Consider the following 14,970-nt stretch of genomic DNA (forward strand, 5'->3'; position numbering starts at 1 on the left):
AGGAGGCTGCACCAGTCAAAGTGGCAAAAGAGAAGAAATATTGGTCCAACCTGTCTTTCTGTCATTTAGATCAAAATATGTCATGAAAAATGCATAAGAGCCTTTGCTGAGGTCTAACATAAACTAATTAATTGTCTTTGTACATTTTCAATTCTACTCATAATTATTTATAATTGGTTCCAGACATTGCCTGTTCTAAATAACTTTTATCTTGTTGGGTGGCATTGTAGGTGGGAAGGAGTTAACTTCTTTTAAACAGAAAGTTTTAGGCAGGAATGTAAGCAGCTTTTTTTTGTTGTTTTTGCTACCAATAGATCTCTGAATATACTCTGTGCATATTGGGATATATTACATTTGTCAAAACTGTTGCAAATGAGACTCATGAGCTGACTCAGTCTATGGATTGATTACATAAGCTACCAGGAATCCAGGTCAAAGCAAAATTGTCATTAGGGAACTACCAGGTTACAGACAGTGTCTTCTCTTTTTCCTTTAATATGCCTTATCACAAATACATTTTTAAAGATTTTTCAAGAACCACAAAAAACCTAATTTTTTACAGGAACTAGGAAGAGAAATTTGTGCTTTAGAAGGGTTAGTCAACTGTGCATGAAATCCCATTGCCTGTAAAAGAAAAACAATCTGTTTTTTTCCACATGCTCTTCAGGGTAATATTTTGCTACTGAAATAATTTTTGCACACAGCTAATCTTGAGGCTTTATGGTACCTGCCAGTCAACTACTGGTTTGGAAGTCTCAAGAGCAAGTGAGACACTGTCTTGGTATTTACCCCATACCATAAATCCTCTTCATCTGGTACATGCTATGTGTACATGTATGACATTTGAGCAGAAATTACTAAAGTGTGTATTTTCCTCTTTTTTTTTGCTTGGAGGTTTTGTTTATTTGTTTATCGCTATTTTCTCCCTGGAGGGGGACTTCCTACAGGAGGCATTGCACAGGATCCTGATGAGTTTGTTGTACAGTTATCAAAAGGACAATTAAGAGTGTGGGATTAAGTGAACATCGTTTGGAGGTCAGGCTTTCACTTGAAGCCTTCCTGTGTCTCTGCATTTGATTTTTCATGTTCTTTGATCCCAGAATTGCAAGAAACTATTTACTATAAACCTATTTAAAATCTTGTGGTGGAGAGCTATACCCTGGTGCTCAGTGCTGAAGGGGTTAGTCTGAGAGAAACAAGGCTGAATAAAATATAATTCTCATGATGCTCATCCACACGATGCTTAATTAGTCCTCATTTGGGGGAACTGAGAAGCTGCGAGCCAGAATAATCAGTGCTTTTATGGATGGTAATGTCAGATGAATCTTCAGAAGAAAATGACAAGAAGTTACGGGGTTTTTTTCTTCTAACTTTCAGACATCGTTAGCCTGCAGGATAGTGGAAATGGAAGCTCGGGAAATTAATTTAGTTGACTTCTCCAGCTCTCTGCATAGCTCTATGAGCTACTGAGAGAAGACATGGTCTAGAGTTTTTGGTCTATTACAAACCAAAAATAATCAGGGCCAACCTGGTGCCAGAACAAGCCAGCATAATATTCTGCCTCACCTTCATCCACAGCAGCAGATACTTACAGGTTGTAAGAACCCCTCAGTAAATCATATAAATTTAGCTCCAGTTTTTGCAGGAAGGAACTGGGTATTTATGAGCTATTTATGCAGCTGCAGCTGTTATCCTGCACATTTGTTTGTTTTTCACACACACTGTTAAGGAAAAAAAAAAATTCTTCCTCTAGAATTGAGAAGTCCATTTCAGCCCCCACTTCGATAATTAGCATTTGATGAGGCTGCTTGATCTTGCATGTAACACTTTTCATCAATACTTGGTGGCACTGCCATGCATTAAGTGCTAATACATTATCTCTAGGAACATTAAGGTCCAGAGTGATTGCCACAGTCATTGTTTTATGGAGTCAGCAAATTAGAGAAACAAGTCACAGGAGTCTTAAAGACCATTACCCTGTTTTCATGATATTTCCAGAGGATGGAATGTCAACTTATGCAAGTTGAATGGGTGTTTTTCTCTTATTTTAAAGTAATATTAAAGAGAAATTTAAAGTAAGCTGTAAATATGCATTTGAGACATTAAAAGAATTTTTCCTGAGAATTAATGAATGTGATAAGTGCCCTGTGGTGAGAGAGGGTTGGATTTTCTTTGAAGTCAAAACTGAGAATTCTGGTTGGTGATTTTCTAGATGATAAGAACATTCGTCTGATAGCAACAATTATTTCTCAGTGAAGGCTACTGCAACCTGCAATATCATTGTACTCTGTTCCTAGTTTTATCACTGTCTTCTTGACTTCTATTCCACTCAAAGACTGAGTCCCTTGCTTTTGCAAGGCACTTCACTAACCCCTACAGGCACCATGTCTTTTCAAATTAAACCACAAATGTGGCCTTAAAGTACTGGTGAAAATCTGAAGTAAATCTGCAAGGGAAAAAAAAATATAATTTATGCTGGAAACCCAAACTAGTAATTCTTATGCTTTCATAAAGGTGTGGATGGGAAAAGAGAAAGGGAATGAATTTAAGATGTTTCAGCCCAGATGAGTAGTTATTACCTTTAATTTCCTGGTCTCTCTGGGCTTGACAGTAATATTGGGGGGGGGGGGGGGGGGGGGCTAGGGGGAGTTGTGTTTCACTGGTCACAAGGAACCTGTTGCGTTTACAGGGGGAAAAAAGCAAAAAGTCCTTTCATATTACTCTCCAGTTCACAGGTACATAATCACCTACTACACCAGAGTAGCTGGTGGTAAAAACAGAGGGCACACGTGAGCTGGGAGTGAAATACCTGCCATGCAGCACTATCGTGCCTGTGTGTGTAGTCTGGAAGTTTTAGTCAAGATTTAGCCTTGCACAGTACAGGTGGTGCTGCTGTGTTACCAATGGTCACAAAGAAGCAGAAATTAGTGCAGAAGGATCCGGAGGTGGCTTTCAGCATGCCTTTGTGCAGCCGCTTTTCCCTGCTGGCTGGCATTTGGGTCTGTAGTGCCCAGAGGAAGAGAAGAGCTGCTGCTGTTGAGCTGAAACAGTGGTAAGTGGTGCTTGGAGGATGACAGATTGAAGCAGGAGCATGAAGAAGTCGGATTTGGCTGTTCAGTGGCCTAAATGGGATCAGAGTTGGCAGTGTCTAGTTCAGAAAACTGCATGCCACCATTAGAGTAAACGGCCTCCTAATCAGGAGGTGTGCTACATGTGATCACCCAGCAGATCACATCTGGAAATTCAAAGGCCAAATGTTTAAAGGTATTAGAGGCTCATAAGGATAGAGAGGAGCACCAAATGGTATTTTCAGAAGTGACTCCTGTTACTTAAATTGCAATAAAATCTATGGGAATCAGGCAGTGAAGTACTTAATGCCTCCCTGAGAAAACTCTGCAAGGTGCTTGTTTTTATCAGTAAGTGCCTATGTGCCTCTTAAAATCCTGGCTGTCAGAGACATCTCCTATCCATAGGGCTTTAGCAATGCTGAGTAGCAGAGATGGAAGGATTAAGACACAAATGCTGCAGTGTTTGAGCCCTCCCTGTGTAATGTCTGTGCATGGCTCTATTTGTATGTCTGGTGCCACAGGAAGATGGATTATGTGGGGACATGCCATCAGAAAGCAAGGATGTGGCACACAGACTTCCTAAAAGGTATCAAAACAGAGAACAAGAAAATCAGAGCATTGTCTTGGATTCCCATTCCCCTGAGCAGATGAAGAGGAAAGGAGGACATGTTTAGTACCTTGTTTCTTAGATCACAGTAGCAAAAGTACAACCTGGCTCTAGGGCTAAATAAAGAAGGAAAACAAACTAAGTCCTGCTACCAGCTGTGATGGAGAAAGGCCTGCTGTGTTCTCCAGGAGGATTATTGGTATTACTGGTAACTGGAGAGATGCACATAAAATTGTGTGAATGAAGAGTAGGAAAGGTAAACTTCCAACACAGATAATCAAAAGAATAAAGAAATAGATTATTCTTTTGCAAAAAACAGTCTCTTCAAAATCTTATTGCAAATACTATCTTGCAAAATAATCTAGCAATATTGTATTTTATAATATGAGCTAATTAGTGATACATACAAGAGACAACAGGACCTTGAAAGAGTCAGCTTAGAAAGCCTTCACCAACTGTGTCATGGACTGTAGCTTAAATGCAAAGCTGGTGAACATTCAGATGCATAGTAGCAATCAAGCAGCCACCAAGAGAATCTAGCAAGGAGCACAGAGACACATGAAGCTGCAGAGCAGAATACCTGTGTGACAGTAAACGTCAAGATGTGAACGGAGAAGCTGAATTCAATGTGTGAAAGGCCAGCAGGTCCTGTGGAGTAAAACTTGATTATGAAAAGCAGGGTCATAGACAGACTGGAAAGTACACAGTCGTGTCAAAGCCTGCGGGGAGAACAGCTAAAGAAAAACCAGAGCACAATCAGGAAGCAGGCACTGATTTAGAATTTGGATGTATAGGATACTAGGCTGTGCAAAGTGGCAAAAATGAATGGTTTGTAGGTGCCAGGCTGGCACCAGATGTAGTAATATTGGAGTAACCAGATGTAGGCAAGCAACTGACTGTCAGATAGATAGATATATCCAGAACTATGGAGGTATCTTTGGGATTATTCAAGGAAGAAAGCAAAGTTGTCATCCAGCAACAGTGAATGGCAGTTACATGATTTCTTAATCCCTTGGACTGTATGTTAGTACAAGCATGATAGAAAGAACTTGAGATCATGCTTCAGTAATATAGAAGACACAGAAGGGCCCCATTGTCAGTGCAAACAGGCAAATAGATGATGCTTTGACAGCTGCTCTGCTGTCTGGGCTTGAACTCATCTCTCTGCAGAGTCAGCCAGGCTTAGCCCAGGGTGCCTGCAGTGGTCAGTCCAGGCTGGGGTAGCTGCATCTCTGCAGACTGACTTTGCTGCAGTGTGCAGAGAGAGGATCATAGGAGCTAAGGAAAGGTTAGCATGTGTCTTACAAAAAGATGAAGCATTGGTCAGCTCCCAGAGCTCGGTATCATTGCTAGCAGTGGAATGAGTCCCGTGACTTGGAGTGCTGGCACCAGGGGCTACAGGCTTCAGAAGCAGGCAGGGCAGGTGAGGGGGAGGTGTGGCACTATAAGTAAGGGAGATGTTTGATTGCACAGCCCTTAGAGTTAGTGACAATGTGGTGAAGAGCTTCTGGGTGAAGATTAGAGGAAAGGAAAACAAAGCAGATATTGTAGAGGGTGTTTTACTACTGACTGCCCAGCTGGGATGTAAGCACCAGTGAATCATTCTGTAAGCAATTAGGAGAACTCTCTGGATCAGTAGCCCTTGTCCTTATGGGAGACTTCAACTTCCCAGATGTCAACTGGAAATATCATACTTCTGTGACAAGTCTTGGAAATTCTTGAGGTTTACAGGAAAAAACTGCTTGTCATTCACACGTAGTGAGCCAACTAGGAAAGATGCCCTCCTGGACTTGCTATTTGTGAATAGAGAAGGACTCATGAGGGATGTGACAGTAGGTGGCTGTCTTGGCTACAGCGTTCATGAAATGGCTGAGTTTAAGATCTTCACTGTAAAGACAAAAAAGGATGGCAGAGTTACTACCCTGGACTTCTGAGAGCAAACTTTATGCTGTTTGGGGAGTTATTTAGCAGAGTGCCCTGGGAATCTGCTTTTAAGGACTTCAGAGTCCACATGTGCTGGTCAGTCTTTAAGATTCACCTTTCGAAGCACAGGAGCAGACAACTTCACCCTGTTGTAAGTCAAGCAAGCAGAGCAGAAGACCAGCTTGGCTGAACAGGGAACTCCTTGTGTAGGTTGGGAGGAAACAGAAACTGTATGACCGCTGGAAGCCAGGTCAGGTTTCTCGGAAACCTGAGTACAGAGCTGTGGTTCATTTGCACGGGGAGAAGACATGAAAGACCAAAGCTTAGTTAGAGTTGAAACTGGGCAGTGTTGTTTCAAATAACAAGAAGGGCTTTTTTTTCAGATGAGGTGTAAAGAAAATATTGGACTGACACTTGGTAAAGGTGGTCATCTGACTGTGTTTGGCTAGTTTGGAGAGAAGGAGGCTGAGGGGTTCCCTTACTGCTCTCCACAGCTTCCTGAGGAGAGGAAGCAGAGAGGGAGGTGCAGAGCTCTTCTCACTGGTGTCCACTGAGAGGATGCATGGGAATGGTTCCAAGCTGCCCCACAGGACATTCGGACTGGACATTAGGAAGCATTTCTTTACTGAAAGGGTGGTCAAACTCTGGAACAGTGTTCTTAGAAAAGTGGTTGATGCCCCTAACCTGTCAGTGTTTAAGAGGCATTTGGACAATGCCCTTAATTGGTCAGCCTTGAAGTGGTCAGGCAGTTAGACTAGATACTTGTTGCAGGTCACTTCCAACATAAATATTCTATTCTACTATATTCCATTCTGTCCTATCCTATCCTATCCTTTCCTGCTGTGATCTTCTCTGCCTTTATAGTTGCATCCTGAGGCTGTTCATTCAGGTCTGGTTTTTTCATGAGGTAAAATCAAAATTTTCTTTCCGAGCAAGGAAGGGTGGGGACTGATGCATTTTCTGTTTTCTTAGAGACAGCTTCTCTAGTCCAGAGCAGGCATACAGTGGTAGCACAACATGAAGAAGTTTGAACCAGTTGATTTCTCACTTACCTCTTGGATGAGGCAGCTGCCAGGTGTCTCAGCCCAACATCTTCTGCAATCCCTAACCCCATTAACCAGCTCAACACAACAAATGAGGGATCATTCTCCAGCTATCACTAAATTTTTTAGCGGGTTGGTGTGTTTTTCTGTAAGTTGATACTAGCTCACTGACGTGACAGGCAGTATTAATAAAGCCTTAGTCACAGAGCTGGAAAGAATGCTTTTTACACATAGGACCAAGAGCTGCCTGGATCCTTCTTTGTTTGAGCAAGCAGCCAGAAAGTTAGAGGAAATAATGAGAAAAAGGAGATGTACTTGTCAATACAACTTCATGATTGAGTGTAGATGTTGGTGAGAGATGAGACATCTTGCTGCTTTTTGCCAAAAGCTATGGAATCACAGTGCAGTGTCTCCATGTTTTGCTGCGCGATTTCCTAATCATACTGTGTTCATACACAGTAAAGCAATATAGCTCAGCAATGTGCTGTCAAGACAGAACACTAGTAATTATGTGGCTTCTTTGGAATGAGGCAACCTTGAAATCCAGTAATTAAGTAGCAATGTGTGTCTTGGTTTAACTCCATGTCGTGGTTTAATTCAGTGTCATTTTTAAGTTCAAAAATTGTCCCTATGTTTGTGTTCCAATAATCAGTATTTACTGTTTGTTAGATAGAATTTTGAAACAGGAAAGCTGTAGTGGAGGCCTGTGAACTGCTCAGAATCTTTGCTGTGTGTAACACACTCTGCCTGAACCTGCAATTTCTGCGTATTGGTTCCTACTTTGTAGAGCCATTCTGCATATGGACGTGCATACAGCATATGGTTAGACTTACTAAAGAAGCTTTTTGCTCAAGTAAACCACTACAAGTCCCATCAGCCCAGCTCTGCCCTGTCTGCAGTGAAGATCTGTTGCTACAGGCCTTGGCATTAGTTCAGGAGACATTTCTAGTCAGGATTCATTTTTGACATAGATGAATGAGGACTTTAGTGAAACAACTCAAAGAGAGATTGCCCTACATAAATTGGCTGAGCATTAGGCTTTGAGAAATGAATGATTACATTTAGAATTGCCTTTCACATTAATAGCTGGAGAAGACCTGTCCAGCTGTCTATATGAGAGTGGAGATTTATTTTCTGAGGTAAAAGTGGAGTGAACTACTTTCTCCATCCAGAGAAAGTTTTGGGTTGGGTAGTCACCTTTTTTTGAAGGAGAAGAATATTCCCGATGATAAAAAGAATATATAGAAATGAGACTGCATTTTGGAAATTGAATAGTATCTTCTCCTCCAGAGATCCACAGCCATTAACCAAGAGTACCAATTTAAAAACAAGTTTTTGAGGGAAAAACTTTTATCAGAGAAGGCACTATTGCAGAGATGCACATGCTGAGCTGACTTTACAAAGCAGTTAAGTAGTTTTACTTTGTGAAACTTTTAAGATCTCCATACAACATACAACTAAAAGTTCTTTTGACAGGTACATGGAAATTCTGCTAATCCTTTGTGTCAGAAATGTATTTTTGGAATGTGTAAGGTTAGAATACGTCTTTTTTAATGCAGTATCATGAAGTTAGAAAATCTAGGAATTTATAAAGTATGTGGGTTTTTTCCTCTGTGCCTTCACCCCATAGAAATTTAGGAAATGAAGGGCTTCATCTTAAATCCTTGTGTGTTCTTCTTTGTGTATTTTCAGGATTCCTCTTTGATTGGAACAGCCACAGTGGCTGGTCCCAGGACAAGTGCAATAATTGGAGATCAGGGAACACCACCGAAGGTCCAGCTCCCCCTCAATATGTAAGCAGCTCCTCTCAGTCACTGTGTACTCTTTGTTTCCAACTGTGTGTGCGTGCGTGCATGTGTGTGCTTGAAACCTGAATGCCCAAATCTCAGCTCACGTGCATTCTGAGAAGAGAGAGACTGAAATTTCAAACATGAGGCAGCCCCTGCTGAAATTGAAAAATTAACAGAGGAGGGCAAGACTTCCCCCTTTCTGTGTGAGCCCTTTTAGACTTTATTTATTACAGCTGTATGGATCACTGTGAAGCAAACTGAATACCTCTGAGCTAGAGAAAATCTTCCTTCATTTAAAGCTCTTACAAAGGTGTAGTCCCACAGAATCAAACACCTGATATATTCATCATTAACCAGAAAAAATGACCCAGTTGCATTTTTGTGCCATGAACAACTAATGAACAAAGGCAATGAATGAACTTCACATCTTTGGCATATGGTCTTATTGAATAGTCCATAGAATAACAGAAGGTTTACAGAACAAAAAGAGTGGACTTCATTATAGCAAGGCTCTTCTAGCCTGGTTGGTTTATTTGATACTTGTCTAGTTAAACTACTGAACCCTTTTCTCTCAACACATAGACCTTTTAAAAGCAGGACAACTATACACACACACACATATGCGCATCCATATTTTTGGGTTTTATGATATGGCTAAAATAAGGTCTGAATTCACAAAATCCTAAAAATAATAGAGGACTTCCTCTTTAAGAACAATACAGGTGTCAGAATAGAACCAAACAAATTTCTTTTTAGCTACTTATTTGAGATCTTTATACCTGAGGGATGCCACACATCCCTGAATGCCCCATGGAGAGGTCTCATCATCACCCTGTGGTCACCCTGTGCAGCCTGTGTGGCACATAGTGGGGCACATACTTATTTCAAGCTTTGCCCTGACTAGGAAGTAGTAACTGGAAATATTTGATGTACCTAGTTGTTGAATCAGGACATTTTCCAGCTCTCTGGCAATGTCCCTGACTCCATGCCTCAGCAAGCCTCCCCTTCTCTCTCCCGTGCTTCTCCTGTTATCTCCCTTGTGAAGCAGCCTTGTAATCTGGTCTGTCATTTTGCATTTGCGAGCCAAGTTCCAGTCAAAGAGGATGCATTATTTGAAAGCTGTAGCAGTAGTGGGGAGGTGTAACTCTAGACAGAGCCCTGGGGCTTCTATGTTAAGAGCAGAGTCACAGGCAGCTACCCAAGGCCAAGAACATAAGCCACCTCCACACTTCAGACTGTTTTTTAGGGAACTTCTAATAAACATTTTGGGTTCTTCTAGGTCCCACTCCCTAACCCTTAGCCTCACTGTTTCACATCGCCCAGATACTACGTTTTGCAAGATTTCAGATTGTTGTTTTAACACTTTCTTCTAGGCTGTACAGAGTTAGCTGGAGAAGTTTCACACTTAAAATCTAGAGAACAGTGAAATGTGTCCAAATCCAAAGATTTTGGCTCAAGGCAAAATCATCCTCAGCAAATGGGACCACTAGACCTGGCTTCCTGACAGAGGAAAAACCCAGAAACAGTTTCTGGGGAGGGAAGCTGCCTGCAATCAAATTTTTTCCAGCCATGGATGAGAGAAGGCATCCCCCCAGCTCTCCCACAGCCCCCTCTCCGCCAGGAATGGAGCTTATGCCTGGCCACAGGGAGGGCTGCAGACCCAGGCTGAGCCTGTAGCTGGGTTTGGAGAACCCTGTGCCTCTGCAACTAAAGAGGAGACCCCCAGGGATGGATATCCTCACTAGCCCACACAGGTGGTGGGACCACCAGTCCACAAAGAAAGTGCTGATCACTTGTGCTGTCCCAGGGTCACCCCATATGGTTGTTGCACACAAGCTTTCATTACTTTAGCCATACAGAGATTGGTCTGTTTTGGTATGGTGTCCATTGGGATATTCAGACTTAGAGGTGGCTGATGTGGGGGAATTTGCTGGGTGAAGCTAGTAGGAGAGAACAGAAGGAAACTAATAGGAGAGCTGGAGATAGCTGCAAGGCACAAGAGCCTGTGATCCACTTAGGGTAATTTTCCTTGCACCTTCTTCCAGCATCTCCACCTGTAAATTACATTATTACATGTAGCCCCTCGGGGGAAAAGCCTAAGTCTATCTAAAATGCTCTATTCCTGATCCTCTGCTTTACCCATAGCTTCTGAATCTGAGCCCTGTGTAAGCAGCAATTTCAAAAGGGACAGTCAAAGCCACACTTTCTGCTCCCTCGAGTGAGTGCAGTCTGGCACTTTCTGTTACATCCTTGCAGAGCACAGTACTGAAGGATTAGCATTGAAGCATGCAACCTTATTTCTTGTCAGGGTGACGCATTTTAATGTTCTTCAGATCATATGTAGCCTCATGTTTTCCATCAGGTGAACAGCTACAGACCTGCTCAAGACTACCGGATTATATAGGCTAAAAAAAGGATGTGCAAGGTGGTTTCTCCCATCTGTTGACTAATGAAATACACTTTCTGATTAGGTCTTTGTACCCCATGCACATGGTAAATAGAGCCAGGCACATCAGCCTAAGATTCCCCAAGGAGCTGTTACCAAATATTTCATATTCTGCTCATTACTGCTGTTTATTTACTACCTTCAGAACAAAAATTAGGAAATCTACGGTGCAATAACGCAGCTGAATCAAGAAAAATAACAGGATTTATTCCTCAATTATATTTCCTGGAGAGCAGAAGTAGAAAGTCATGTATCATTTTTATTGGCTAAAAATATACAATCAGAGCTGTTACAGTTTTCATTTTTTCCTCTGGTTCATTGCTATAAGGTGGGCAGCAAGCCTCCTCTCACCCACCCCTGAGCCTAAGAGCATTCTGCTGCACTTTGTAGTGTAAATGCACTTTCTCTGTTTTCCCATTTCTCTTAATCTATCTTCACTGCCTGTAAATCACAAATAAATAAAAACTCAAGGCACAACCTTGATCAAAAATTACCAGAAATCCCTTTTTGCATCTGTAGAAAAGTGACAGCACCAAAAAAATCTGGTATTTTACAAAGAAAGTGTCGTTCTGTGTGTGCATTCTTGCTATTCTATCCTGACTTTCCATTATTTCCCAAAGTGCAAGCAATCATTCTTAATTTTCAGCAAGAATCTCTCTAAACAGAGAGAGTATCTGTAGGGATTTTAAGCTGTAGTCATTTCACAACACTAGACACATCCCTGAAATAGTAACAGAAGAACAAACGAGAGATAAATAGAAAGATTCTAAACAAAGGGAATAAATAAAAGCTGTAATTAAATAAATAAAAAGTTCTACATATTGGATTCTATATTAAAGATTTATTACCATACTTGCATGCAAAACATCCAAAACCAAATTCTACCACTTCACTTACTTAAGTAAAAAACCCCTTGCAGAATGTGACCCTTTCTCACTTTTGTTTTACCAATATAGTGTAAGAATTACTGTACCAGATCAGAATAGTTTGTTGTGTGTTGTGTGTTGTTTCTAAACTTGGCCAGCATAAATAGCATTGAGAAAGCTGCAAGAAAAGCGCCTACCTGTAAGAAAAATTTCCTCTTAAACTCCACAACAGAGGTGGATCCCACCCTGAAGTATATGAATATATACTTCTTCCAGATGTCAGGATTTGCAAAGTCCTCTTACTCGAGCCCTTGTTACTTGGCTGTCTCTGTAATTGTCATGTTTTTCTGAAACTGTTGCTAAGTCCTTAACTTTGGTGTTGCTTTGTGGCACTGTTTGGCTTTGGTTGTGCCCTGAGTGAGAAGTATGTCTCATCAACTTCTAAATTACCTTTTACTCTGATTAGTTATCTTTATTGTCTTAGAATTCAGTCTCTGCCCTTCCTTGTTTGTGAAGCAGCCTGTAATGATGTCCCTTTTTAACTATGACTTCTGAACAGTGCTTCTGCTCACTTTCTGCTCTGTGGGGCTGTAGCTGGAGCAGGACAGGTGGTGGTTGATGCCATCTGTGTGCTTTCTCCCTGTGTGACCTCTCCCCACAGCTACCTAGCCCTGTATGCCTACAAGCCTCAGAAGAACGACGAGCTGGAGCTCCGCAAAGGGGAGATGTACCGGGTCATTGAGAAGTGCCAGGACGGCTGGTTCAAGGGCACGTCTCTGAGGAGTGGCATGTCTGGTGTCTTCCCAGGCAACTACGTGACACCTGTTTCAAGGTGAGGACCACTAGCCTGTACTGGGGCTGAGAGGGATTCTGGATGATGCTGAAAGCAATGTAGCTCTGCTGTTATATCACATTCCCCTTCCAGAAATTCTCTGGTGGCACTGCAGACTTCAGTAATGAGACTTGCAGGTTGTAGCATTGGAGTTATCCATGTCCTCAGGAGATTGCACTAGCTGTATTAGATGATGGCATTTATAACCTCTGATAGGCCCAGGTTTTACTATTGTAAAGAATCTGTTTGCTAATGATTTTGTTGTTATAAAACCACTGGACGTGTAACAAAATAAGGAATGCTTGTGTCTTGCTTTTCAGTAGCTCCTCATGTTGATTTTGTTCTTCTTAAAGCAAAGATCTGGAATGGTTTGGTTCTGGACTAATGGTTGAACAGTTAAAATTCCAGCGTGGTAGGAGAGTTAAGTAAATTGTCTGATTTTACCTACCCCTGCCTCAGTTGCAGAAGATGAGAAAAGGAAAGAATGGCATTTTTGGGGGAGGAATGCCATTTGTCAGAGTTCAGTATTGGACAACACCAAATCAAAGCTGAGAAGCTGAGAAGAAAGTCCATCTCTGTGTCACAGACTGTTTGCCCCACATGTTCCTTGCAGGTGAATGCTGGGATTTGTATGCCCATATCTCCTTTAGAGCAACTGTGGATTTGCAAACTGAACTCATTCCTTCTCCTGTGCTCTCAGTCTCTCCTCCCACATGAACACTGTCTCCACCATCTTTGACTCCTCTACAGAGAAGAGCACCTCACAGCTCAGACACTGTTGATCTTGAAAAATTGATCCAGCTTTGTTGCATCTACAGTTTATGTCAAGTGTGTAGCATGTGTTCTGAGTAACACCAAAAGTTAAGAACAGATCAGAAGGCAGTAACTAAGACTGCTGAAAGTCCTAATATTGCATTTCAGTAAGAAAACCCCAAACATTAATTCACTGGTTCTTAACTGTTCATCAACCTAAATGTATTTACCTTATTTTATAGAGCCCCTTGGCTGCCTTCACTCCTTGCCTCTTCAGCTCTTAATTAGTAAGGAAGTTTGTGCTGAAGGGTTGGTTATCTGAATCAGCAAGACTTTATTAAATGCAGCATGTCACAGCTAGAACAAGACAGAGAAGTGCTAAAGGGCAAAAGTGCTTTCCACAAAACCTGAAAGCAGCTTTATGATTATATTTATGATCCTGTGGGCTAATTAAGTTTCTGTATAAATCACCCTCAGTGAGAACAGCAAGAAAAATCTGATAGCAACAAAATCTCCTATTTGCACTACTTTCAACATACTTTGTTCCCCTTTGACAGCAAAGCAGAGGATTGGATTCATACATGTTTTTCTGCCACTCCCTACAAAACCCAAGGAAAAGAAGTTGTGAATTTAGTAACACTGAACTAGATTTATAAGCTGCCAAAACATGTGTGTGAGTGGAGTATTACAGAAAAAGAACAGAACAGAACTCTTTAGATGGACAAACAGGCACAGGACAGCAGAGAAAATTTCCCACATCCAACATCTATCCACCTCTGTTGGAGTCACAGATAGTTTCTGTACATGTTGGTGTGCATGTTTGTCTGAACACAGCTCTCAGTGAACCATTAGATGTGCTTTTCTGGCAAACTCAATCTAGTGCAGATGGCCAAGCCAGCTCCAGCTGAACCTTCCTGCCACCCTGCCAGCTCTTCACAGCAGATGACAGACAGTCAAGATTTCCATCTGGTGGGATTCCCAGCTTTTTCCAACCTGGAGGCTTATCAAAAAAAAATTGAAGAAAAGAAAAAATCAGATTTTTTTAGCAAAATGTAATCCAGGCAAACCTTCCACCATGAGATAAGTGAATGACACCACAGTGTTGTCTTTCCTCCTGTGACTTCAGCAAGGAGTGGATTGGGCAGAAGGGATAGCTATCTTTTGCACTTCTGGACCATATCCTCCAGCCTATGCTTTGGTCTTTTTCCGTCCGAATTTCACTCTTTTGGTTTTTCACTCTTAGGGTTATTTCTTCTGTCATCCATGTCCTCTGAATCAGACCAGATTGTTCAACATGCTCCTTTCTGCTCTTCTCCTCTCTGTGTTCCTACACAATCTTGGGGACCCAGAGGTTCTCCCAGTTCCATACCCCACAGCTAACTCTTACACTTTTTGTGTTATTCTCTCCTCTCTTTCTAAACCCTTGCACTGTCTCATTTCAATTTCCTTCACCTTACTTTGTTCTGCCTCCTATTCCCTGTGCTGTCCTTTCCCTGGAAGAGGACCTTGGCCCCAGAAGCAGCCCAGGAGAAGAGAACAGCACAAAATGATCCATCTGTTTCATGGCATCTACAGCTGGGGAAGGAAATTATTCAGGAACTTGAGAAAGAAACTCAGAGAAAGAGCTGCTGAGCAGCAGCAG

At 41.8% G+C, this 14,970-nt stretch overlaps 1 protein-coding gene across 1 annotated transcript in view; it reads left to right on the forward strand.

The window, feature by feature from the left end:
• The window catches only part of SH3RF3 (SH3 domain containing ring finger 3), a gene marked incomplete at its 3' end in the record, with an annotated part of 243,865 nt that overhangs the window by 188,866 nt on the left and 40,029 nt on the right, over positions 1–14,970 (forward strand). Inside the window, exons 5-6 of the mRNA XM_082278172.1 lie at positions 8,334–8,434; positions 12,405–12,575. Of these exons, the coding sequence (XP_082134298.1) occupies positions 8,334–8,434; positions 12,405–12,575 (272 nt within the window). The remainder of the gene's footprint in view (positions 1–8,333; positions 8,435–12,404; positions 12,576–14,970) is intronic.

This window comes from Coloeus monedula (assembly GCF_965178545.1).
Source record: "Coloeus monedula genome assembly, chromosome: 3".
Taxonomy (NCBI): Eukaryota; Metazoa; Chordata; class Aves; order Passeriformes; family Corvidae; genus Coloeus; species Coloeus monedula.